This window comes from Vipera ursinii, assembly GCF_947247035.1.
Source record: "Vipera ursinii genome assembly, chromosome: 1".
NCBI lineage: Eukaryota > Metazoa > Chordata > Lepidosauria > Squamata > Viperidae > Vipera > Vipera ursinii.
In genome coordinates, this window is record NC_139512.1 from 12,527,415 (window position 1) to 12,554,988 (window position 27,574).

A 27,574-nucleotide genomic window follows, 5' to 3' on the forward strand; every position below is an offset into this window, starting at 1 on the left:
ACCGTAGTGGTCCCTATTTTTCTACTTGCATTTTTACGTGCTTTCGAACTGGTAGGTTGGCAGAAGCTGGGACGAGTAACAGGCGCTCACTCTGTTACGCGGCACTCGGGATTCGACCCGCCAAACTGCCGACCTTCTGATCGACAAGCTCAGCATCTTAACCCATTGAGCCACCGCATCCCTGACACCTCGCTAAATATTTGTGCGGGTAATTGTGTAGCCCTGGTGTTTTGAGAGTGGGTGCCTTCATAGAATTATTAAGAGTTGGAAAGGGCCTTGGAGGTCTTCTAGTCCAGCCCTCTGCCCAAGGCAAAAGTCTTTTATACCACCTGGGACAAACATTCCACTGTTTTCTTGAAAACGTCCATCAACCAAGTACCCATAACTCCAGGAGGCTTGTTCTACTGTTTAATATTTCTTCCTGTGGGGTCCTTGATGCTCTCTGAGCTTGGTTGTTTTCTTGCAGACCTCTCATTACCCAACTAGGTAACAACATCAGCGCTAGAAGGGAGAGGAGGAGGAGGAGGCTGGCTGTGGGGACCTTGGTGCTCTTTGAGCTTGGTGGTGGTTGTTTTTGTAAACTAATCCTTTGTTTATATGCATCTCTAACCCAAGACAAAATTATATATCTGCTTTGGAAAATGTCTGCTGTTTTGTCGCCCGTAATCACCTACGTAGGGGACAAGATGACTTAGTTTGTGCATGCGTGGTCAGGTTGGACAGTGAAAATGAGGGAGGCTGTTTGCCATTATTCAGTCGGCAGAGGTTAGATCATTTGTGTCTCTCCTTCCCTTAAACCAGGGGTGTCAAACTCAATTTCATTGAGGGCCGCATCAGCATTGCGGTTGCCCTCAGGGGGCCGGGTGGGTGTGGCCAGGGTGGGTGTGGCCTACTGGGTGGGTGTGGCTAGAGTGGGTGTGGCCTAATGGGTGGGCGTGGCCAGCTCTACATCGTTGGCATCAAGGGTGCCTATGGGGGCCTGGGCAGGAGTGGGACAGATCTGAGGGTCTCTGGCAGGAGGAGGGACTCTGGGCCAGGGCCAAGGCAGTGGGGGCCGTTCCCTCACTGTTTCCAGGGTGGCTTCGCGGGCCACGTGAAACCACTTCGCGGGCCATATCTGGCCCTCCGGGCCTTGTGTTTGACATGTCTGCCTTAAACTGACCTTCAAAGTATAAGTCTGCGTAGCCTTAAAGTGAGAGATGGCTTCCTCCATAAGGAGCTCTCTGCCTTTGTTTTTTAATTTGGGTTCCTCTAGTTGGGTTGCGTTTCCTCATCATTATAGGCTGTGCAGTTTGGGCCCTTTTTTTTTTAATGTGGACGTTTTGTGTGTTTTTTTTTTTTAAACTCAACAAAACAAAACCCGGCAAAACAAAAAACTCTTTTTTTTTCAGACATTTCTTAAAGAGCTGTTGAGGCTTTAAAAAAAAACTATTAAGTTTTGGAGGTGTTCAAATCAAGCTGCAGTTCCGTGGAATCTGGTACAAACTCTCTCTGTGTGTGTATACATATGCATGCACACACTGTGTGTATATATATGTGTGTGTATATATATATATGTGTGTGTGTGTATATATGTGTGTGTGTGTGTGTAGACACACACACACACACACATCTTGTTGTTAGCTGCGAAGTCGTGTCCGACCCATCGCCACCCCATGGACAACGTTCCTCCAGGCCTTCCTGTCCTCTGCCATCTTCTGGAGTCCATTTAAGCTCACGTCTACTGCTTCAGTGACTCCATCCAGCCACCTCATTATACACACACACACACACACACGGCGGGGGGGGAAAAGAATATAGATAGATTTTATAGCTCTCCATGAAGATTACTTTTGAGTTGAAGTTTTGAGCTTTATTTTTTTAAAAAGCCCATTTGCTCTCCCTCCTTTGATACTTCATTTTACTGTGAGTTGGATGTACCTTTTTTAGAACATAGAATCGTAGGGCTGAAAGGGACCTTGGAGGTCTTCTAGTCGAACTAGTGCTCAAGGCGGTAGGCTTTATACCATTTCAAACCAATGGCTGTCCAGTCTATTTCTGAAAACCTCCAGTGATGGAGTACCCATAACTCCAGGAGGCAAAGCTGTTCCACTGGTTAATTGTCCTCACTGTCAGGAAGTTTCTCCTTAGTTCCAGGTTGCTTCTCCCCTTGATTAATTTCTGTCCATTGCTTCTTCTCCGGCCTTCATGTGCTTTGGAGAATAGCTTGACCCCCTCTTCTTTGTGGCAACGTTATCTTCAGTTTTATTTTGTATATCATCTGTACCAGTTTACGATTTCAATAATTCCAGGTCGCTTCTCTCTTTAACAAGCCTCTACCCATTGCTGCTTCTCCTGCCTTCTGGTGCCCTAGAGCAGGGGTCTCCAACCCCCGCTCCGTGGACCGGTACCGGGCTGCAGCATGCCAGCAACTGGTCTGCACAAACAAGCAAAGCCCCATGCACAAGATGCAGGCAGCACACAAAACCACACAACCCTCCGGTCTGTGGAAAAACCTCTCCCCACAGAACTGGTCCCTGGTGGTCCCTGGTGCCCAAAAGCTTGAAGACCTCTGTCCTAGAGCAGAGTTCCTCAACCTTTCCAGGCTGGTGGCCTGGAGGGGGGAGAGGAGGGAGTGGGCCCACGAGCACCCGTGACGTTCATGTGAATGGGGCTGTGTGTGTGTGTGTGCGCGCGCGCACCAACCAGCCACTCAGGCAGCCTGGTTGTGAATAGGCCATGAACCGGTAGTGGGCTATGGCCCACAGGTTGAAGACCCCTGCCCTAGAGGATAAGTCAATGCCTTCTTCTCTGTGACATCCCCTCAAGTACTGGAAGACAGTTATCATGTCTACTCCCCCCCCCAAATCCTTCTCTTTGATAGGTTACAAAGATGATGAGGGGACTGGAGGCTAAAACATAAAAGGAACAGTTGCTGGAATTGGGTATGTCCAGTTTAATGAAGAGAAGGACCAGGGGTGACATGATAGCAGCCTTCCAGTATCTCAGGGGCTGCCCCAAAGAAGAGGGAGTCAAGCTATTCTCCAAAGCACCTGAAGGCAGGACAAGAAGCAACGGATGGAAACTAGTCAAGGAGAGAAGCAGCCTAGAACTAAGGAGAAACTTCCTGACAGTGAGAACAATTAACAAGTGGAACTATCTGCCTCCAGAAGCTGTAAATGCTCCAACACTGGAGGTTTTTAAGAAGAGACTGGACAGCCATTTCTCTGAAATGCTATAGGGTTTCCTGCCTGAGCAGGGGGTTGGACTAGATGACCTCCAAGGTCCCTCCCATCATCATCATCATTATTATAAAACTTTTATTCATAAAACATGAAACTCAGTCAGCTGAACATTCAAATTGACTGGCGCTGATGGTTGAAACGGGATGCTGCCAGCATCCTAGGTATCAACCAGGTATCTCCTTAAAATGTAAGATGTTACGGGTGGCGCAGTTTTTGTAGCTTTGCTGGAGTTATTGCAGGAAGTTGCAATTTCTTGATGTGTTTTGTAAAGATTTTGCACATAGTTCCCAGTGCCCCGATGACAATGGGTATCACTGTTACGTGTTTCAACCATAATCGCACAGTTTCGATGGCCAGGTCGCGGTATTTCGTAATTTTTTCCAGTTCTTTTTATTCGACTCTGGCATCTCCTGGTACAGCGATATCAATCAGCTGTACGCTTCGGTTCTCTGCGACTGCGATATCTGGCGTGTTTTGTTCCAAATGGCGATCTGTCTGTATTCAGAAGTCCCACAAGATCTTCACCCTCTCATTCTCAACAACTTTTTCCACCCTATGTTCCCACGACTTTTCGGACACAGGCAAGTTGTATTTTTTACACAATGCCCAGTGGATTAGTTTAGCAACTTGGTTGTTAATAATAGTAATAATAATAATAATAATAATAGTAATAATAATAAATAAAAAATAATTTATTACTATTATTACTACTACTACTACTTTAATTATTATTACGGTAATCATCGCGCAGTCAGCCAGATGTCCAGACTGGATTTGGCATTTTTGTCTACCTATCGAGTCCTTACCAAAGACCCGGGATAGGCAGGTGTGGATGTTTGAGGGTATTCCAGATCTCGTTGCAGGATGGAAGCAGTTCCTAGTAAGGCCGCCTTTTGCAATTGACTAATGGCGAATTTGTCAATGCCGATGATGGTGTTCAAGTGGTGCTCCAGTTGTTTTGGGATTGCACCCAGGGCTCCTATTACTATTGGTACCACCCTTGCTTGCCTTTGCCACAGTCTTTCTATTTCTGTTTGTAGGTCTTTGTATTTTGTTATCTCCTCCAGTTCTTTCTCGTCTATTCTGCTGTCTCCAGGCACTGCCACGTCCACTATGCAGACTTCTTTGTCTTTCTTATCGACAATTGTTAAGTCCGGGGTGTTACGTTGCAGTGCTTATCTTTTTATTTTTATTTTTTTTGTTGTCATTATACATACCTTAACTTCCTCAACTGTTCATCATAGGATTTGGCCTCCAGTCCCTTTGTCAACTTTGTTGCTCTCCTCCACACCCTTTCCAGTGTCTCAGCATCGTTTTGGTATCGTTGATTGACCTCCATCTAAAGGACAGCCCTAAGGGATCCTTCGCAGTTGGGCGATTGCCATATCCCTCGGCAGGGGAGTGCACAAATAATTTAAACGCACAAACACACCCTCATTTGGCCTTGAGACAGAGACACAGCCTTGGTGTTTGAACACAGCCACAGCCCGGCCTTGGAAGACAATCTCAGAGATTGGTTGAGAGGCTGCAAAAGGTTGCATCAGAATTTGCTTGGATATTTTTTTCTAGAGGGGAGAGATAGACCAAATCAGTCCGGGATCGGTTTTGCACACTTGTTTGGGAGGAGGATTGTGGTTTTTTAAGACGTCGGTTAAGACGGGGTCCTTGGTGCTGTCTTAACAGGGTTGTTTTCACGTCGACGCTTCGTTGCCTAAACTAGATAACGTCATCGCCGTGAGTCTGGGAAGGCTTTGGAGGTGTTTCCTTGAGTTTTCCAAGCAATACACAAAAGAAGTCTTCTCGGCCGCCTTGACCCTTGCTGGACAATTGGCACAGTTTTCCTTACCCAAAATGGGAAGTGTTTTTCCCCCCTGTCTTTTGAACATTCCTCGGAATTCTTTCAAAGGTTCTGGAAAAAGTCTACAGTTGTTGTCGTTGCTGGTGGGGTGTTAGACCACCTCAGGCTTGTCTCCACTTGGAGTCGTTCCACTTTCTCTGAGCTGTTGCCTTCAGATAGCGTGGCAACATATCACTAGTCCTCGACTTACAACCGTTGGGTTAGTGACCGCTCAAAGTTATGACGGCGCCGAACAAAAAGGAACGTGGCCATTTCCCACACTGAATGACCCTTGCAGCACGCCCCATGGATGCATAAATCTTTTCTGCTGCTCAGTGGCACTGCGTGGGCAGCTGGGCCCTACAGATTTCGTTGCCGCTTGGCAAAGGAGGTTGGTGATGGGGCGGTATTGTAGCCCAGGGTGCCAAACACTGGGCAGCTGGCTGGTCTAGCCAACACGACCGGGACCACTCCTTGGGCCTGAAGACTGGCCGAGCGAGGAGCGCACAATCCCTTTGGCTTTCTGGTCCTTTTTGAACGTCATGCTACGGTTACGAAACCAGATCTTGATCTGGTGCTCAGGTTTAGGAGCTTTGCCATCTCTACACGGCGCGGACGGCAGAGATATCGGTGCAGGTGGAATTCTTTCTCCAGCTCCACCAGCGGTTTTGCTGGCCTTGGCTGTGCGGGCTCTGTCGGTTGCCAGGCCGTGCGCCCGGCTTCCTCCGCTGGGGCGCAGGCAGCTTCCTCCCAGCTCTTGTGGGCAGGGGACGCTGGGATAGCAAGCCGTCGCGGGGTAGTCGGTCTCCAGAGCGGGCTGGGCATAAGGCTGGGGCGGGCCTGTGGCGTCCGCTTTGCCGTAGCCGCCGCGGCCGCCGTAACCACCAAAGAGCGTCAAATTTCAACATATACACAAAATTCAGACGCTTGGCCACAGGCTCATATTTATGATGGTTGCAGGGTCATGTGATCCCCTTTTGCGACCTTCCGACAAGCGAAGTCAATGGGGGAAGCCAGGTTGCCTTAACATCCGGGTTACTAACTGAACAACCGCAGCGATTCCCTTAACGAGAAAGGTCGTGAAGTGGGCCAAGATTCATTGAACCAAGGAACATAAATGTTGGGCCCGGTTGTAGTTATATGTTCTCGAGGGCTATCCTCTTCGGCTATCTGACGTAAGATGGCTGTGGTGACTGGATGTGATGGTTCTGCAGGCCAGCAGCTTGGAGAAGAGTGGCAGTGAAGCGCGGCTGATAGTAAGCAAGCTTCTTTTGTAACTTTACTACAGGTCGTCCTCAACGGTAGCGATTGTCATAAAACGCACCACCACGTGGACACCATCGTAAGCAATTCACTGTGTTGTTAAACGGATCCGCGCTTGTGAAGCGAACCCGTTGGTTGGATAATCAAGCGTGTTTGCTGAAAACGAAGCCAGTTGTTATTGTTGTCCCCCCCCCCACTCTGTTTGATGCCCATCTGGCGATGTGGCTCAGAGCGGCTGAAAAAGGCCGTTTTTTCAGCTAAAGTTTCCTAAATCGCGGTCACACGACTGTGGGATGCTGCAAACAGAAATAAATCCAAGCCAGTTGCACCCAAAATGCGGTCACCTGACCATAAAAGGTAACCTCTTTCTAAGTTCCTTTTGACGGGGTGGGGTGGGGTGGGTCTGTAGTAACCGATTGCTAAGCGTCGTAAATAGAGAACTGTCCGTAGAGATGGTTTCCCAACCTTTCCAGGTTGGTGGGCCGAGGGGGATAAGAGGGGATGGTTTCGTGGGAGGGGCAGGCACGTGCACGAGCATCCGTTGCTCGCTCGAGTGGAATCCCGACTGCCTGCGACACGCCTGTGAGTGGGGCCGCGAGCCCCCACGGCATTCGCACGACTGAGGCCCTGATAGTTTGCAACCCATAAGCGAGTGGGTGTGACACTCATGCATGTGGGGCCCCGAGAGCCCACGACGCACGAGTGGGGCCCTGAGTGCTTGCAACACACTCACGCAAGTGGGGGGCAGGAGCCCCTGTGATGTTCGTGTGAGCGGGGCCTTGAGTGCTTACGACGCTCGCATGAGTGGGGCTATGCGTGTGTGCGCCAGCCGGCCACTCAGGCGGCCCAGTTGCGAATAGGCCACGGACCAGTAGTGAGCCGTGGCCCACAGGTTGTCCCATTTCAACAATCAGCATGAGCGGGGTCTGCAAAACACGGCTGCGCTATGGATGGTGGCCTGCTTTTCAGCACAGGGCTGGTGACCTTATAGGGGTGGAAAACACTATTTTCTTGACGTATTTTAGCATTCAGCATTTTATACTTGGTATAAACCTACCTCCGTGAGGCACAAGGCTTGCACTACACAGCAACCATTGAGGTTAAGGCTTCGCTGAGCAATGCTTTGATTTATGCTTTCCTTGTTTTCATCGTAGAATAGAATAGAATAGAATAGAATAATTAGAATAGAATAACAAAATAATAGAATGGAATGGAATGGAATAGAATAGAATAGAATAGAATTACAGGATAGAATGCAATAGAATAGGATAGAATAGAATAGAATAGAATAGAATAGAATAGAATAGAATAGAATAGAATAGAATAGAATAATTAGAATAGAATAACAAAATAATAGAATGGAATGGAATAGAATAGAATAGAATAGAATAGAATAGAATAGAATAGAATTACAGGATAGAATGCAATAGAATAGGATAGAATGGAATAGAATAGAATAGAATATAGAATATAGAATGGAATAGGATAGAATAGAATAGAATATAGAATAGATATTGGAATAGAATAGAATAGAACAGAATAGAATAGAATAGAATAGAATAACAAAATAATAGAATGGAATGGAATAGAATAGAATAGAATAGAATTATAGGATAGAATGTAATAGAATAGGATAGGATAGAATGGAATAGAATAGAATAGAATAGATATGGAATGGAATGGAATAGAATAGAATAGAATATAGAATAGAATAGATATTGGAATAGAATAGAGCTTGGAGGTCTTCTAGTGCAGCCCCCTACTCAAGCAGGAGAACCTATACCATCTCAAACCCAAGTCCTGCAGCCGTTCTTCGTATGTTGTAGCCTCCAGGCCTTTGATCATCTTAGTTGCTCTTCTCTGAATTTTTTTTCCAGACTCTCAGCATCTTTTTTTTGTGATACGGTGACCAGGATTGGCTGCAGTATTCCAGGTGTGGTCTGGCTAGGGCTTTATAAATCGGTACTAATACTTCGCGTGATCTCGATTTTCATTCCGGTTCACTGTTCGTGTTTTCTTTTTTTTTTTAGTTTTATGCAGTTACGAACTGGGTTAAAGCAGTGAGTGGTTGGGTATTAGAACGCAAACATGGTTAATCAATACATCACAGTGGCACTTGTGACCCAAAGGAGTCATTTGAATTCTCTCCTTTCTTAGGACTGGTCTCGCAGAGTTGTGGGTTTGATTGTTTGTTTGAATTTGTGCAGCTGAGGTAGTGGGAATATCTGTTCCTGTATGTAACTCTGCAGTTGTGATAATACAGTTTAGCTATGCAGGAAGCCCTCCACTTACAACCATTCTTTTAGTGAAAGTTTAAAGTTGCAATGGCACTCAGCATTCCTGGGTTTGTTTAATGACCGTAGCCCTTGCTGCCAAAATTGGGCCAATTGTGGGATGACCCACTTGGAGGCTCCTAGCTAATGGGCAGGCTCCATGACAGTCATAAGTCGAGGACTAACTGTATTACCAGTTGGGTGCAGTCAAGGAGGAGCAGCCCTGTTCTGCCCTAAATCCCAAAGAGGCAATCAATCAGAATAGAGCTAGAAGGGACCTTGGAGGTCTTCTAGTCCAGCCCCCTGCTCAATCAGGAGAGTCTATATCATTCCAGACAAATGGCTGTCCAGTCTCTTCTTAAAAACTTCCAGTGTTGGAGCATTCACCGCTTCTGGAGGCAGGTCGTTCCACTGGCTAATTGTTCTCATTGTCAGGAAATGTAACCATAATCATAATAGTAAAGTTCGAAGGGACCTTGGAGGTCATCTAGTCCAGCCCCCTGCTCAATCAGGAGAGTCTATATCATTCCAGACAAATGGCTGTCCAGTCTCTTCTTAAAAACTTCCAGTGTTGGATCATTCACCGCTTCTGGAGGCAGGTCGTTCCCCTGGTTAATTGTTCTAACTGTCAGGAAGTTTCTCCTTAATTCCAGGTTGCTTCTCTCTTTGGTCAGTTTCCATCTGTTGCTTCTTGTCCTGCCTTCAGGTGCTTTGGAGAATAGCTGGACTCCCTCTTCTTTGGGGCAGCCCCTGAGATACTGGAACGCTGCTATCATGTCTCCCCACCCCCTACCCCCACCCCAGTCCTCCTTTTCTCTAGACTAGCCATTCCCAAATCCTGCAACCGTTCTTTGTACGTTTTAGTCTCCCGGCCTCTAATCATCCTGGTTGTTCCTCTCTGCAGATTTTTCCCAAAATCTCAACATCTTTTTTTTTTCTAATGCGGTAAGCAAAACCTGGATGCAGCATTCCAGGTGTGGCCTTATACTAAGGATATTTAAACACAGACTCTCCCGTTCTCCTTTACTCTCCTACTATCGGGTAGGAGATACAGGAGTACAGCCAGCCGTACCAACAGGCTGAAGAACAGCTTTTATCCGTGGGCTGTCAGGCTTTTGAACGGGAAATAATTTTATAAACTTTATACATGATTGACTTGCGAGGCCGGTGCGTTGTGCAATTAGCTCACACGGTGTAACAAGACGGTGGGTTTGTTGTCACTGTGAGTTGTGGTAGTGGGGGCATTGACTCAGCCAATCTCAATTTCTTTCCCCCACGCCCCCACATCTTTTTCTCCCAGCTCCTTGACCAGTTCCGGAGGAAGGCGGAAGATGACAGCGGTGGACGCTCTGCCTGACAGCGCCGAGGCAGTCGAGATGGAGGACGCCTCGACGTCCCTCTTCCAGGTGGAGAAACACTCGTGGGAGGGGCTGCGTGACATCATCCACGGCAGCCGGAAGTACACGGGAATGATCGTGAATAAGGCCCCCCACGACTTCCAGTTTGTCCGTAAAACGGAAGAGTCCAGCCCTCATTCCCATCGGCTGTATTACCTAGGTACGACCTCACCTTGCTTGGCAACGTCTAGAAGCCACCAAAAAAGATGCGGTTGTGGTTGATCGCGCAGCCAGCCAGATGTTCAGACTGAATTTGGCATTTTCATCCATCTATCCAGTCCTTCCCAAGGATCTGGGATAGGCAAATGTTATTTCACGCGTTAGTTACTTATTATGGGTAGTCCTGTCATAATAATTTTCAGCCCAAAAGTTTCCATGGTTCAGGGACACAATTTTGCCCCATTTTAAGGCCTTTCTTGCCACAGTGGCAAGAGTCACGTGGTTCTTAAATGAATCGGGGCCGGGGGAATTCTGGGAGTTGAAGTCCACGAGTCATAAAAGGGCCAGGTTTGACGACCCCCTGGATTAAGGCGGGACTAGAACTCACCGTCTCCTGGTGTTTGGCTCAAAGTCACCCAGGCAGCTTTCGTGCCTAAGGTGGGACTAGAACCAGGGCTTTTTTTCCCCTCATAGAACGCTCAGAACGGAGTTCCGGCACCTTTTTTGGATGGAACCTTGTAGGGTAGGCAAGGCGGGTTGTGTGACGTGTGTGAGTTCCGGCACCTTTTTCTTTTACAAAAAAAGCACTGACTAGAACTCACCGTCTCCTGGTGACTGGCTCAAAGTCACCCAGACAGTTTTCGTGTCTTAAGGGAGGACTAGAATTCACCCTCTCCTGGTGAAGTCATCTTGTCACCCAGTCGGCTTTCAGGCCTGAAGCGGGACTGTGACGCCGAACTTTACAGATTGTGTCTCTTGAGTTGCTCTCTCAGCTTGCGTGTTTTCTTGCAGACATTTCATTACCTAAACCGGGGGGGGGGGGCGTCATCAGTGCTAGTAGGGAGTGGGGTTTGTGGAGAGGAAGAGGAAGAGGAAGGGGGGTAGACAGTGGGGTGCTGGGTGCTCTCTCAGCTTGCTTGTTCTCCTGCAGACGTTTCTTTACTCAAACGAGGTAAGCTCACCACTGCTGATTGTGCCAAGATTGGTCAAGAGCAGGGGTAGGCCACCTTGGCAATTTTATGACTCGTGGACTTCAACTCCCAGAATTCCTGAGCCAGCCAGGCTGAGGGGGACAGGGAGAGGTTTCCACGCTTAGCCATGCCGGCTCAGGAAGTCCACGAGTCACGAAGGGGTCCATAGTTCCCTCATGCTGGCTGAGGAATTCTGGGAGTTGAAGTCCACCAGTCACGAAGGGGTCCATAGTTCCCTCATGCTGGCTGAGGAATTCTGGGAGTTGAAGTCCACGAGTCACGAAGGGGTCCATAGGTCCCTCATGCTGGCTTAGGAATTCTGGGAGTTGAAGTCCACGAGTCACGAAGGGGTCCATAGTTCCCTCATGCTGGCTGAGGAATTCTGGGAGTTGAAGTCCACGAGTCACGAAGGGGTCCATAGGTCCCTCATGCTGGCTGAGGAATTCTGGGAGTTGAAGTCCACCAGTCACGAAGGGGTCCATAGTTCCCTCATGCTAGCTGAGGAATTCTGGGAGTTGAAGTCCACGAGTCACGAAGGGGTCCATAGGTCCCTCATGCTGGCTGAGGAATTCTGGGAGTTGAAGTCCACGAGTCACGAAGGGGTCCATAGGTCCCTCATGCTGGCTTAGGAATTCTGGGAGTTGAAGTCCACGAGTCACGAAGGAGTCCATAGTTCCCTCATGCTGGCTGAGGAATTCTGGGAGTTGAAGTCCACCAGTCACGAAGGGGTCCATAGTTCCCTCATGCTGGCTGAGGAATTCTGGGAGTTGAAGTCCACGAGTCACGAAGGGGTCCATAGGTCCCTCATGCTGGCTTAGGAATTCTGGGAGTTGAAGTCCACGAGTCACGAAGGGGTCCATAGTTCCCTCATGCTGGCTGAGGAATTCTGGGAGTTGAAGTCCACCAGTCACGAAGGGGTCCATAGTTCCCTCATGCTGGCTGAGGAATTCTGGGAGTTGAAGTCCACGAGTCACGAAGGGGTCCATAGTTCCCTCATGCTGGCTGAGGAATTCTGGGAGTTGAAGTCCACGAGTCACGAAGGGGTCCATAGTTCCCTCATGCTGGCTGAGGAATTCTGGGAGTTGAAGTCCACGAGTCACGAAGGGGTCCATAGGTCCCTCATGCTGGCTGAGGAATTCTGGGAGTTGAAGTCCACGAGTCACGAAGGGGTCCATAGTTCCCTCATGCTGGCTGAGGAATTCTGGGAGTTGAAGTCCACGAGTCACGAAGGGGTCCATAGTTCCCTCATGCTGGCTGAGGAATTCTGGGAGTTGAAGTCCACGAGTCACGAAGGGGTCCATAGTTCCTTCATGCTGGCTGAGGAATTCTGGGAGTTGAAGTCCACGAGTCACGAAGGGGTCCATAGTTCCCTCATGCTGGCTGAGGAATTCTGGGAGTTGAAGTCCACGAGTCACAAGGGGTCCATAGTTCCCTCATGCTGGCTGAGGAATTCTGGGAGTTGGTCCACGAGTCACGAAGGGGTCCATAGTTCCCCCATGCTGGCTGAGGAATTCTGGGAGCTGAAGTCCACGAGTCATAAAAGAGCCAAGGTGGCCTACCCCTGGTCAAGAGCATTTCAAAAAGAAAAACTACAGTGTTTAAACTTACAAAGAGCTTCTAATCCGTGGAGTTTAAATAAAAGGCTTTTTTTTTCCTTCTGTCGTTCTCACCTTATTTAGGGATGCCGTACGGAAGCCGGGAAAATTCTCTCTTGTACTCAGAGATTCCCAAAAAGGTACGGAAGGAAGCCCTCCTGCTCTTGTCATGGAAGCAAATGCTGGATCATTTCCAGGTGAGAACATCTGTCGTTTCTCTCCCCCCCCCCCGGTTCTCCCCTCCGTGGCCCTAGGTTGTTTCAGCCACATCTGGAATCGGATCCATGCAGTCCTCGTGTAACGACCATCTCTGTTGCTAAGCAACATAATGTTCGACAAAGCATCCCATGATGGTAGCAAATGTGACAGTGTCACTTTTGCTCCTGGACGTTAAGCGAAACATTTGGTTTGCTGAAGCTGCTTATCAAGCCTGCAAAGGGAGGTCAGATTTCAACAGCGGTAAATGCCTGCTTTGACTGCTTGCGAAACAGGACCGTCGTTAAGTAAGGACTAACCCCTATGGTCCTTTACTTAAAGGAAAAATGCATTCTTTTTTTGGGGGGTGCACCCTAAATTCATGGGAGGCCCTCCATTCTTTCACCCCACTGATTCTTGCCCAGGCAACAACTTGGAACGGTCACTAGAAAGGACCGTTGTTAAGTGAGGGCTGTCTGTCTTGTCTTTTATTTAAAGGGAAACGCATATATTGCTTGGGCCCATCTGAATTCACACTAGTGGCCTGTTCCTTCATCACGATGATTCCTTCCCTCCCACCTAGGCAGCAACGTGGAACGGTCACTAAACAGGACCGTCGTTAAGTGAGGACTACCTGTATTGTCCTATATTTGAAAAGAAACACATTTGTCTCTTGGTGGGGGGGCACCCTCTGAATCCGTACCAGCGCTCCATTCCATCATTCCACCGGTTCTTTCCCTCCCATCCAGGCAGCAACTTGGAATGGTCACTAAACAGGACTGTTGTTAAGTGAGGATCATCTTTATTGTCGTATATTTGGGAAAAAAATCTCTGGAGGGGGGGGCTCTGAATCCGCACCAGCACTCTGTTCCTTCATTCCACCAGTTCTTTCCCTCCCGCCCAGGCAACTACTTGGAGCGGTCACTAAACAGAACCATCGCTAAGTGAGGACCACCTGTTTTGTCCTATATTTGAAAAGAAACACATTTGTCTCTTGGTGCGGGTGGGGGCGGCTCTGAATCTGCACCAGCACTCCGCTGCTTCATTCCACCAGTTCTTTTCGTCCTGCCCAGGCAAACAACGTGGAAGGGTCACTAAACAGGACCGTCATTAAGTGAGGACCACCTGTATTGTCCTATATTTGGAAAGAAGCACATTTATCTCTTGGGGGGGGGCGCCTCCAAATCCGCACCAGCGCTCCATCCCTTCATTCCACCAGTTCTTTCTGTCCTGCCCAGGGCAAACAACGTGGAACGGTCACTAAACAGGACCGTCGCTAAACGAGGACCACCTGTATTTTTCTTTATTTGAAAAGAAACACATTTATCTCCTGGGGGGGGAGGCCTCTGAATCCGCACCAGGGCTCCTTCATCCCACCGGTTCTTCCCCCCCCTTCCCCGCCAGGCGACTCCGCACCACGGGATGTACTCCAGGGAGGAGGAGCTCCTGAGGGAGCGCAAGCGGCTGGGCGTCTTCGGGATCACCTCCTACGACTTCCACCGAGAGAGCGGCCTCTTCCTCTTCCAGGCCAGCAACAGCCTCTTCTACTGTCAGGATGGAGGCAAAAATGGCTTCATGGTGAGTTCCCTTCCTTACCGCCCTTGAGTGACAGCTGCCTTTTTTTTTTTTTTTGGCCTCCGTGAACAAAGAGAAAGAAGGAATAAACGCCCCCCCCCCCCCCCGCAAATTTAGGTTGCTAAGTGAGGCGTTTGTGCTCGAAATAGGTAGGAATAAACGCCGCCCCCAAATTTAGGTTGCTAAGTGAGGCATTTGTGCTTGAAATTGGTAGGAATAAACGCCGCCCCCAAATTTACGTTGCTAAGTGAGGCATTTTCTGCTCGAAATAGGTAGGAATAAACACAGCCCCAAAATTTAGGTTGCTAAGTGAGGCGTTTGTGCTCGAAATAGGTAGGAATAAACGCCGCCCCCAAATTTACGTTGCTAAGTGAGGCGTTTGTGCTCGAAATAGGTAGGAATAAACGCCGCCCCCAAATTTACGTTGCTAAGTGAGGCATTTTCTGCTCGAAATAGGTAGGAATAAACACAGCCCCAAAATTTAGGTTGCTAAGTGAGGCGTTTGTGCTCGAAATAGGTAGGAATAAACGCCGCCCCCAAATTTACGTTGCTAAGTGAGGCATTTGTGCTCGAAATAGGTAGGAATAAACGCTGCCCCCAAATTTACGTTGTTAAGTGAGGCATTTGTGCTCGAAATAGGTAGGAATAAATGCCGCCCCAAAATTTACGTTGCTAAGTGAGGCATTTTCTGCTCAAAATAGGTAGGGATAAACGCCGCCCCCAAATTTAGGTTGCTAAGTGAGGCATTTCTGCTCAAAATAGGTAGGAATAAATGCCCCCAAATTTAGGTTGCTGAGGCATTTATGCTCGAAATAGGTAGGAATAAACACAGTCCCCAAATTTAGGTTGTTTTTTATTATTATTCATTTTTTCCATACGTACAGTAGTAATTTTACGTCCAGTGTGCTGTTTACATGCTGATACATATTTAATTCCCAATCCTTTCTTCTTTCCTCCAGCCAATGGTGAAATAAGTCCCAGGTTTGATAATAGTCCGTTTCTTCTTTTTTCTTTCCATCTCATGATCAATCTGTCCATCTCTGTGCATTCTAGCATTTTTAAAAATTATTTTTTCATCTGATGGTATTCCTTCATTTTTCCAGGGTTGCGCAAATATAATTCTTGCCGCTCTTGTGACATGCAAAGTCAAGTATAAGCTTTGTTTATTAGTCTTTTCTTGCATTATACCTATATAAGAGAAGTTCAGGTTTGAAATCAACATGTTCTCTTAACATCTTTTCTAGCCAAGTATGTATCTTTTTCCAATAATTCTTTGCTTTGTCACATGTCCACCAAACATGATAATACGTGCCTGGCTTATGTTTACATTTCCAACATCTATCAAAGAGGTTGTGCTGGGAAAGAAGCAAGAATACATTTATGTTGCTAAGTGAGGCATTTGTGCTCGAAATACAGAGGAATAAACGCCGCCCCCAAATTTATGTTGCTAAGTGAGGCATCTCTGCTCGAAATAGGTAGGAATAAACGCTGCCCCCAAGTTTACGTTGCTGAGTGAGGCATTTCTGCTCGAAATTGGTAGTAATAAACTCTTCCTCCAAATTTTGGTTGCTAAGTGAGGCGTTTGTGCTCGAAATAGGGAGGTATAAAAACGCCGCCCCCAAATTTACGTTGCTGAGTGAGGCATTTCTGCTCGAAATTGGTAGTAATAAACTCTTCCTCCAAATTTTGGTTGCTAAGTGAGGCGTTTGTGCTCGAAATAGGTAGGAATAAACGCCGCCCCCAAGTTTACGTTGCTGAGTGAGGCATTTCTGCTCGAAATTGGTAGTAATAAACTCTTCCTCCAAATTTTGGTTGCTAAGTGAGGCGTTTGTGCTCGAAATTGGTAGGAATAAACGCCGCCTCCAAATTTACATTGCTGAGTGAGGCATTTCTGCTCGAAATTGGTAGGAATAAACGCTGCCCCCAAATTTAGGTTGCTAAGTGAGGCGTTTGTGCTCAAAATAGGGAGGTATAAAAACGCCGCCCCGAAATTTTGGTTGCTGAGGCGTTTGTGCTCGAAATAGGGAGGTATAAAAACGGCGCCCCCAAATTTACGTTGCTGAGTGAGCACCTGTAAAGGGTTCATTGAAAGGCAATTCCTTTGGCTCCAGGTCTCTCCGATGAAGCCGCTGGAGATCCAGACGCAATGCTCGGGCCCCAGGATGGACCCCAAAATCTGCTCGGCGGACCCTTCCTTCTTTTCGTTCATCAACAGCAACGACCTGTGGGTGGCCAACATCGAGACGGGGGAAGAACGGCGGCTGACCTTCTGCCAGAAAGGTAACGCCGCCGGGGCCTCGGCGCGGGGCTTTCCTCGCCCGGAAGGCCACGGCGGGGTTTCGTGTCGGCGCGTGGACGCACAGAAAGAGTTCCCGCCACATGGCGTCTTGTTTCTCTGTGCCCCTCTGGGGAGGGTTTTATCTATTTAGACAAATGTATATCCAGCCACACATAATTCTGGGTGGCTAAGAACAGTTTATAGGAAACAATATAAAGTACCCCCATAAAATGATAAGAGTGCCAGTTTGGTCTAGGTCAGGGCTAGGCAACCTCGGCTGTTTTGATGACTCGTGGACTTCAACTCCCAGAATTCCTCAGCCAGCCACACTGAGGGGAAAGGGAGAGGTTTCCAAGCTGAGCTATGCTGGCTCAGGAATTCTGGGAGTTGAAGTCCACGAGTCATAAAAGAGCCAGGGTTGCCTACCCCTGGCCTAGGCCTAGGCCGCTTTATGACTCGTGGACTTCAACTCCCAGAATTCCTGAGCCAGCCATGCTAAGGGAAAAGGGAGAGGTTTCCAAGTTGAGCCATGCTGGCTCAGGAATTCTGGGAGTTGAAGTCCACGAGTCATAAAAGAGCCAGGGTTGCCTACCCCTGGTCTAGGGGTTAAAGCACCCAGCTGGAAATAGGAGCCGGTGAGTTCTAGTCCTGCCTTAGGCAGGGTGACTAATCACCAGAACAGAACACAGCTGGAAGGGAGCTTGGAGGTCTTCTAGTCTAGCCCCTTGCTCAAGCAGGACAACAACCTGTTCCAACTCAGATAGGTGATTGTCCAGTCTCCTCTTAAAAAACTGCAGTGATGGTCAGATAAAGGTCTCAGAGGGAGAACCAAAATTGTCCTTTATTGGAGGAGTGGATGCAAACAGGGTACTTAATTCATACTGCCTCCAGGAAAGTCACACTCCTTTAGAAAGTGTGCATTCTCCTTCAGCAATCAATGAATCTTTTTATCAATCTTGTTATCACTGAATTATTCTATCATCTATCTTCCAATTCCTCTACCTACCTAACTACCTATCCATCCATCCATCTATATAAAAGGTAAAGGTTCCCCCGCACATGCGTGCTAGTCGTTTCCAACTCTAGGGGCCGGTGCTCATCTCCGTTTCAAAGCCGAAGAGCCAGTGCTTTTCCGAGGACGTCTCCGTGGTCATGTGGCCGGCATGACTAGACGCCAAAGGCGCACGGAACGCTGTGACCTTCCCACCGGAGTGGTCCCTATTTTTCTACTTGCGTTTTTACGTGCTTTCGAACTGCTAGGTTGGCAGAAGGTGGGACGAATAACAGGCGCTCACTCTGCTACGCGGCACTCGGGATTCGACCCGCCAAACTGCTGACCATCTGATCGACAAGCTCAGCGTCCTAACCCACTGAGCCACCGCGTCCCTATATATACATCTATAAATCTATCTATCCATCCATTCTCTATCTATCCATCTATCCTCTGATTTTAATACTACCTTTATTACTTTATAAATAACACAAAGTGACAAACTTATCTAATACTCTTTCCACCTTCTATTTTCCGCACAACAACATTCTTGTGAGGTGGGATGGGCTGAGAGTGAGTGTCTGGCCCAAAGTTATCCAGCTGGCTTTCGTGCCTAAGGCAGGACTAGAACTCACCCTCTCCTGGAAACTGATCAAAGAGAGAATCAACCTGGAATTAAGCAGAAACTTCCTGACAGTGAGGACAATTAACCAGTGGAACAGCTTGCCACCAGAAACTGTGGGTGCTCCAACACTGGAAGTTTTTAAGAAGAGACTGGACATTCACCTGTCTGAGATGGTGTAGGACGTTCTCCTGCTTGAGCAAGGGGCTGGACTAGAAGACCTCCAAGGTCCCTTCCAGCTTCTACTCTACTCTATTATTTTGAATTTATTTCTTATTCTGTTCTATTTATTCCTATTCCTATTCTATTCTATTCTATTCTATTCTATTCTATTCTATTCTATTCTATTCTATTTTCTGTTTTATTTTATTCTATTCTATTCTATTGCATTGCATTGCATTCCATACTATTCTCAATAAAGAATTCTATTCTATTCTATTCTATTCTATTCTATTCTATTCTATTCTATTCTATTCTATTCTATTCTATTCTATTCTATTCTATTCTATTCTTATTCTTATTCTATATTCTACTCCTATTCTATTCTATTCCTTATTCTATTCTATTCCTATTCTATTCCTATTCTATTCTATTCTATTCTATTCTATTCTATTCTATTCTATTCTATTCTATTCTATTCTATTCCTTATTCTATTCTATTCTATTCTATTCTATTCTATTCTATTCTATTCTATTCTATTCTATTCTATTCTATTCTATTCTATTCCTTATTCTATTCTATTCCTTATTCTATTCTATTCTATTCCTATTCTATTCTATTCTATTCCTTATCCTATTCTATTCTATTCTATTCTATTCTATTCTATTCTATTCTATTCTATTCTATTCTATTCCTTATTCTATTCTATTCTATTCCAATTCTATTCTATTCTATTCTATTCTATTCCTATTCTATTCTATTCCTTATTCTATTCTATTCCTATTCTATTCTATTCTATTCCTTATTCTATTCTATTCTATTCTATTCTATTCTATTCCTATTCTATTCTATTCTATTCTATTCTATTCTATTCTATTCCTTATTCTATTCTATTCCTATTCTATCCTATTCTATCCTATCCTATCCTATCCTATCCTATCCTATCCTATCCTATCCTATCCTATCCTATTCTATTCTATTCTATTCCTTATTCTATTCCTTATTCTATTCCAATTCTATTCTATTCCAATTCTATTCTATTCTATTCTATTCCTATTCTATTCTATTCTATTCTATTCTATTCTATTCTATTCTATTCTATTCTATTCTATTCTATTCTATTCTATTCTATTCTACCCTATTTCTATTCTATTCTATTCTATTCTATTCTATTCTATTATTTATTCTATTCTATTCTATTCCTTATTCTATCCTATTCCTATTCTATTCTATTCTATTCTATTCTAATTCTATCCTATTCCTATTCTATTCTATTCCTATTCTATTCTATTCTATTCTATTCTATTCTATTCTATTCTATTCCTTATTCTATTCTATCCTATCCTATCCTATCCTATCCTATCCTATTCTATTCTATTCTATTCTATTCTATTCTATTCTATTCTATTCTATTCTATTCTATTCTATTCTATTCTATTCTATTCTATTCCTTATTCTATTCTATTCTATTCCAATTCTATTCTATTCCTATTCTATTCTATTCTATTCTATTCTATTCTATTTATTCCTTATTCTATTCCTATTCTATTCTATTCTATTCTATTCTATTCCTTATTCTATTCCTATTCTATTCCTATTCTATTCTATTCCTATTCTATTCTATCCTATTCTATTCTATTCTATTCTATTCTATTCTATTCTATTCTATTCTATTCTATTCCTTATTCTATTTCTATTCTATTCTATTCTATTCTATTCTATTCTATTCTATTCTATTCTATTCTATTTTATTAGGTAGATTAACTGAGGGTTTTTAAGACACTTGATATAAAGAGCATCACAATTCCCCCCCCCCAGGTTTATCCAGTGTGCTAGATGACCCCAAGTCAGCCGGTGTGGCCACTTTTGTCATCCAAGAAGAATTTGATCGGTTTACAGGGTACTGGTGGTGTCCAACCTCTTGCCAAGAAGGTACGTATTCCAGGCTGCCCTCTCCAAATGGCTGTCTTCTCAAATTAATGTCTGGATCTGCTGGAAAAGAGGGCCCACCGTGTCTTTGGGATGGGAGGAACACCTCTGAGGGCAGCGTGTTCCATAAAAATGGGAGCCATGACGTCTACGGAGATTCTCAAGTCATCCAGGTCACGGTTGTCCCAAAGGTGCTTTTTCAGGGGGCAACTGGACTTTCTCGTCCTTCTTCGAAGACGTTTCGCTAAAACAGAATTTTCAGTTTCTAAAAAAGAATTTCTGAAAAGAAGGCAAATGACCGGCCATCTGCAAGGAGTATAAATCCTTCCCTTCCTCACCATCCAGTCAGAGCTGGAGAAGCGAGAAACGTCTTCAAAGGAAAAACAAGGAAGTCCAGTTGCCTCCTGGGAAAAAAAAGCACCTTTGGGAGCCATAATCCAGACCACATGGTCTGTTTTTTTCCCCCACATCAAGACAAAAAAGGATTATAAGCAGATCCTCTTCTGGGTGAGGAAGGACAATTTGGTGTGTGTCCCGTTTCCACAACACGAAAAGAAAAGATTTTGCTAGATTTGTAGAGGACAGGATGGTAGAGGACAGGAAGGGCCTGGAGGAATGTTGTCCATGGGGTCACGATGGGTCGGACAAGACTTTGCAACTAACAACATTACCTAAAAGAGACTTGGCTTGAAGCCCAGACTTCAGGTAAAGCTCTTTCGACCTTGATTGATACCACCTGTGAGAAAGTCAACTGTAAAGAGAATTTCTGGGCAGCACAATTTGCCTGCTTGAGCTATGAATGTAAACATTTACTGACTTTCAGAGCTATATGCGGGGAATTGCTTTTCTATTTCTTTTATCTGAGAAACATTAGATATTTCTTGAGATGATGAAATACCTTGGACTATAAAATGTTACTTGACAAACGACTTCTACAATGAAGACCACCTATAATACAAATTATTTTTAATGTCTGATTTTAAAGTTCTCAGCTTAACACACTATTTAAGAGAATATGGATAAAGACCAGGAAAAGATCCTTTCCATGTTGAAAGCAAGACATGAAACCATTCTTTCAGCTTGTGACAAAATAAGATTCAACATAAAAGAACAAGATGCCAGCTTAGATACACAAACCCAAACTTTGACTACAACCAAAGAACTAACAACGCAGAAGATAACAGAAGAAGTGGAACAATCAAATACTAAGACAGAGGATTCAGTTGACCAACAAATACAGTTAATGGAAAATCCAGAAAAGGGAGTGACCACACTGAAAATGGAAAAGACTTTATAAATCAGAAGAAATTTGAGGAGGAAAGAAGAACAGATTGAATGGAAGATAAACATAGGAAAATCATGGGGAATTGGGAAAAATAGGGAGATGATCTAATGAAGATAAATGGGCTAGTCCTTCCCAAAAAATGGCAACTAAATGGTCTCTTATTTCAAATAATATAATAATAGAGAGAGATTATTTGATGATTTAAGAGCACTGACATGGAAGGCTAGTTGGCAAAGGAAGAAAGCCAGAATAAGGCTGAAGAAAATTGGGGTTTTGATTTATTAGAGGGGATTTCATATTACTAATTGGAGGGTTAAAGGGAGAAGTAGAGACAAGGGGAATTCTGGTCATTTAATTTAAAATATTTGGAAATTAGTTGAAAATAAGGATTCTGTTTGTTTAATACTTAAAAATTAGACCCAAAAGAAAAAATATATGAATACGTTTGATTTATTGATTAACCTAGCCCAGGGCTTTTCAACCAGTGGTACGGGTACCACCTGTGGTACATTGGCACCTGGCAGGTAGTACGCGACCATCCTAGAAAAGTGGCAGCGGGAGAGGGGAATGAGCTGAACCGGTGGCAGCACCGCACAAGCCTGAACGAGAGACGGCTGGAGCTACAGGGCTGTCGGCTCAGCGGAAGCACCAGGATCAGCACCAGGATCCAGCTGGAGCTCGGCGCTGATCCCAGTATATCTGCTGATCCCAGAAGAAGCGCCGATCAGCTGGAATGTTGCAGCATCTCCAGGGTCTTGTGATTTACATTCAGATGCTTGGCAACTGATTCACATTTATGACGGTAACTGTCCCAGGGTCATGTGAAGTGACCAAAACCTGCTGCAACCACACAGCAGACGGGGGGGGGGGAATAAAAACCAAACAAAGCCCCCACCCCACCCCTGCTGCCAATCCTCAACAGAAATGCTCACAACAATGAAAACCTTGGACAGGAGGAAGAGCGCCGCCGGGCGGGCAGGCAGGTGTCTTGCTCGGCTGTGGCTTGGGGGGCACTTTTTTCAGTGCCATTGTAACTTCGAACAGTCACTAAGCAAACTGTTGTAAGTCGAGGACTACCTGGATTTCATCACTTTCTTCCTTTTTTCTTTTTCTTTTTTGGTCATCAAGTTTTTGACACCTTGCTAGGTGACTGGCGGTACTCAGATGTTGCCCTATCCTAAAAGTGGTACAATGGGTGAAAAGGTTGAAAAGCCCTGCGCTAGGATCAGGTGGGGGTGGCCCTTGCTCATCACCTGAGCTCTTGTCTCACCTGTTCCTCCTGTCCCAATCCTAAAGGGCCCTGGCCTGCCTTGGCCTGCTCTTCCCCACATTCCTCTGAAGCCACATTGTGGGCTGTCCCCTGACACCACTGGATGACCTCGCCAGGGCTCGTTGCCTTGGAAGAGTGAGGAAAATTCTCAGGGATGACTCACACCCTGGACGGTATCTCTTTACTCGTAGGAGATATAGGAGTATAGCCAGCCGTACCAACAGGCTGAAAAACAGCTTTCATCCGTGGGCTGTTAGGCTTTTGAATGGGAGATAATCTCTGTGAACTTATGCAGAATTGACTTGGGAGGCCGGTGTGTGGTGTGGTTGGTTCACATGGTGTGGTAGGATGGAGGGTTTGTTGTCACTATGTGTTGGGGGGGAGAGAGCACGGGGAGAGGCTCAGCTAATCTCAATGTACACATGTTGTACTTTGACAGTAAAGGTTTATTATTTATTATTATTTATTATCCATACCTAAAAGTGGTACAGTGGGTGAAAAGGCAGAAAAGCCCTGACCTAGGCAATCGGCTAGATCAGGACACTGATTAAGCATGTCAATGTTCACTGCAACACTGACAGGGCAAGAGCTGAGAAGAGTCGCCTGTATCATTTCTGCAGGCAGAACGGCTATCCAGTGAACTTCCACTGACGATACAGCAGACCGTATCAGCCCCGTGGGACTCAACATACAGGCACGCCTATGGCATGGACAGCACTGCCGTATATCAGTGGCGCGTTGGAGGCAACGGCGCAGATATTAGCTCCATATAACATCAGCATTGCCCACAAACCAAACCAAACCCGACGTGCCAGAATAATGCACCCCAAGGTGCCGCTTCCCAACGATCGTCGGTGATACATAGCATGAAATGCAAGGATTGTCACTGCAACTACGTCGGGGAGATGACTAAACGGCTCAGAACCGGGATTCATGAACCCGAGCCGGCCATCGGACGGCGAGAACAGCGATCACAGGCGTGGGTGCATCTGGCCAGCAATAACCACACGTTTGATCTTGCAGGGGTGGAGGCCATCGCCTAGGATACCACCAAGGGCGGCTGACTGCTGAAGGAAGCTTGGCTATCAGACGGACCCTCAATTAATCGCCACGTAGATTTACTGCCTGCCTCTATCAGGCACTAAGGAAGTGGGAGGAACAACGTAAGAACTCACAACGGGTGCAACGAGCGCCTCCAACGCCGGGTCTGAACCGCTGTGGCCCGTGCGACGACAAAGAACTACGACCGTTGAAGGGGAGAAATCCCCAATGCGTCCTGTGCAAGAAACAAAAAGACCAAGAGCTGGGCACATATACGGAGGCGGGTGTGTGTTTGCGTGTGACCATAGGACAAGAGGTGTTAGGGGACCAGCCTACGGAAACGTGCATTCAGACACGGACAAGACAGGCAAGAGTGACAACGAGAGAGGCGGCGATTTCCAAATCCAGGAACACAACGGACGGGTGCGAGACAGCTAGAAGTAATACGGCCAACCGGGGCGGGTAGACCAGTAACTCGCTCAACGAGCAGAGCGCAAAAACAGCCGGTCTTCTAAGCAAGCTTCCCAAGCTCCGGCATTTTGACGCTTTGACGACGTCGGCAGTTAGCCGAGACGAAAGCTTAAGTTTATTAAACGGTTGGTTTTTATTTATCCCGGTGTTCGACTACTTCTTTCGTAACGTAATGTGTATATCACACAGAATATATGGGCGTTGAGTGTCTCGTGTGTCTTATTTCGAGAGCAGGCATCAGAATTTCCTTTTAACGTGTCCCCATTCTGAAGACAGGGAAAAAAACCACAAATGACAATAAGGTTTCTCTTCTCTCGTCTAATAACGCCTGCTTTCCATTTAGGACCCGAAGGCTGGAAGACCTTGCGAATTCTGTACGAGGAAGTGGACGAGTCTGAGGTGGAGGTGATTCACGTCCCTTCCCCAGCCCTTGAAGAACGGAAAACGGACACATACCGTTATCCCAGAACAGGTCAGTGGGAGGTGGTGGAAGGAGGAAAGCGTGACAGGTATTCCCAACAGAGCTGGCAGGGACCTCCTCCATATGTCCATAGGCAGTCTGAGAGTATTAATTTGGGGTTTTAATTGGATTCTAATTGGGATTTTTTATTTATTCAAGGTTAATGTAATCATTTTAATTGATTTTAATTTTTGTAATTGTATTGTTTTTAAAAAACCTTGTGAACCGCCCTGAGTCCTACGGGAAAAGGGCGGTATATAAGTTTAATTAATTTAATAATAATAATAATAATAATAATAATAATAATAATAATAATAATAATAATATGGAACATAGAGTAAAAGGCTTAGAAGGGACCTTGGAGGTCTTCTAGTCCAACCCCCTACTCAGGCAGGAGAACCTATACCATTTCAGACAAACGGCGGTCCCATCTCTTCTTAAAAACCTCCAATGTTGGAGCACCCACAACTTCTGGAGGCAGGTGGTTCCACTGGTGAATTGTCCTCACTTGTCAGGACGTTTCTCCTTCGTTCTAGGTTGCTTCTCTCCTTGATTGGTTTCCATCCGTTGCTTCTTCTCCTGCCTTCAGGGGCTTTGGAGAATAGCTTGACACCCATTTCTTTGTAGGGGGAATAAGAATAATATTGGAAGGGACCTTGGAGGTCTTCTAGTCCAACCCCCTACCCAGGCAGGAGAACCTATACCATTTCAGACAAACGGCGGTCCCGTCTCTTCTTAAAAACCTCCAATGTTAGAGCACCCACAACTTCTGGCGGCAGGTGGTTCCACTGGTGAATTGTTCTCACTGTCAGGAAATTCCTCCTTAGTTCCAGGTTGTCTTCTCTCCTTGATTAGTTTCCGTCCGTTGCTTCTTCTCCTGCCTTCAGGGGCTTTGGAGAACAGGTCAACCCCTCCACTCTGTGACAGGCCCTCGAAAATCGGGGAGAGTGCTATCATGTCAGCCCTCATCCTTCTCTTAATTCGGTCCTTCTCTTAATTCGGCTGGATGTACCTAATTCATGCAACCGTTCTTCCTATGTTTTATGCTCCAGTCCCCTTTCTTGCTCTCTTTGCAATCTTTCTAGAAGTCTCAGCGTCTTTGTTTTTTTGTTTTGCCTTTTGTGTGATCCTAAACAATCTGGAGGGACGTGGTGGCTCAGTGGGCTAGGACGCTGAGCTTGTTGATCAGATAGTTGGCAGTTTGGCGGGTCGAATCCCGAGTGCCGCGTAACAGAGTGAGTGCCCATTACTTGTCCCAGCTTTTGCCAACCTAGCAGTTCGAAAGCACGTAAAAATGCAAGTAGAAAAATAGGGACCACTCCGGTGGGAAGGTAACAGCGTTCCGTGCGCCTTTGGTGTCTAGTCATGCCGGCCACGTGACCACAGAGACGTCCTCGGACAAGCGCTGGCTCTTTGGCTTTTCAACAGAGATGAGCACCGGCCCCTAGAGTCGGAAACGATTAGCACGCACGTGCGGGGGAACCTTTACCTTTACCTTTTAAACAATCTGGAGTAATCTAATCAGGGTTTTTCCATGGTGGCACCCTTAACTAACCACTGTGAGGAGAGAGGAGCGTACAGTTAAAACATTGCATAGGGCACCCGACAAAATTATCAATATATTGGATTATCTACTTAGCGCCCCCCTTCCCCCCCCCCGGGGTCAGGCGCAAAGAAATTAACCTAAGTGAGTAGAACTGATTTTTTTTTTCTCCCGGGAGGGGGAAAACATCTGGATGCAGATGTTAAGACCTCAGATCACTTGCATCTCTTTATTTATTTTACGACCATTTCAGGTAGCAAAAATCCGAAGATCTCACTAAAACTGGCGGAGTTTCAAACCGACAGCCAAGGAAAGGTGAGTCTAGTCTAATGTGTCTTTTGGAGCAAAAATTATTTATAAGCCCCGGTCTTATTTTGTGGGAAATATGGTTGTATATGCTGCCTTGTTTCCCCAGCTGTTTCAATGTGTTTTAGGGAGAAAATTAGGCCTGTAACTCTGCTTGTTTCATTTAAAAATGGAAAACAAACACAAACAAACAAAGCTCCAAAATAGCCTCGATTCTCATTTGGTTAATTTGTTAGGGGAAATCTTCATTTTCCTTTAAAAAAAAATTATATCATTAAATAAAACGAAGTCCAACTATCGGGATGATGGCAATTGTTTTTCTGTAGATGTTCTTTTTACTCTTATTGGTTTTTCCTTTCTGGGCTGGAATTGATTTATTTTCACCCTGCCCTTTATGATTTTAATTGCCTCTGTTTTTAATTGTCTATTTCGTGCCGCCCAAAGTAGTTACGGAGCCGGATGGCTTATAAAAAAGCGACTTGGCAAGATAACCAAATAAAAATGAAAGGGCCTTCATCAATGAATGAATGAAAAGGAAGTTATGGTTTTAATTTTTTTTTTAAAAAATAACTAATTTACTTTAATTGTCATTTAATTAAGTTTGATTTACACAAGCTACCCAACCCTGGTGCCAATGTGCATATTTGGTGGTACTTTTCCTGGCAGAGCCTTGGTGGAGCAGTGGGCTAAGGCCTCCTTAAGTAACACCAGCTGCCTGCAATTAGTGCA

At 45.8% G+C, this 27,574-nt stretch overlaps 1 protein-coding gene across 1 annotated transcript in view; it reads left to right on the plus strand.

The window, feature by feature from the left end:
• Positions 1 to 27,574, plus strand: part of DPP9 (dipeptidyl peptidase 9) — a gene marked incomplete at its 3' end in the record, with an annotated part of 33,521 nt that overhangs the window by 1,811 nt on the left and 4,136 nt on the right. Inside the window, exons 3-9 of the mRNA XM_083349295.1 lie at positions 9,898 to 10,154; positions 12,804 to 12,916; positions 14,319 to 14,492; positions 16,601 to 16,769; positions 20,359 to 20,472; positions 24,880 to 25,008; positions 26,793 to 26,854. Coding sequence (XP_083205421.1) covers positions 9,898 to 10,154; positions 12,804 to 12,916; positions 14,319 to 14,492; positions 16,601 to 16,769; positions 20,359 to 20,472; positions 24,880 to 25,008; positions 26,793 to 26,854 — 1,018 coding nt within the window. The remainder of the gene's footprint in view (positions 1 to 9,897; positions 10,155 to 12,803; positions 12,917 to 14,318; positions 14,493 to 16,600; positions 16,770 to 20,358; positions 20,473 to 24,879; positions 25,009 to 26,792; positions 26,855 to 27,574) is intronic.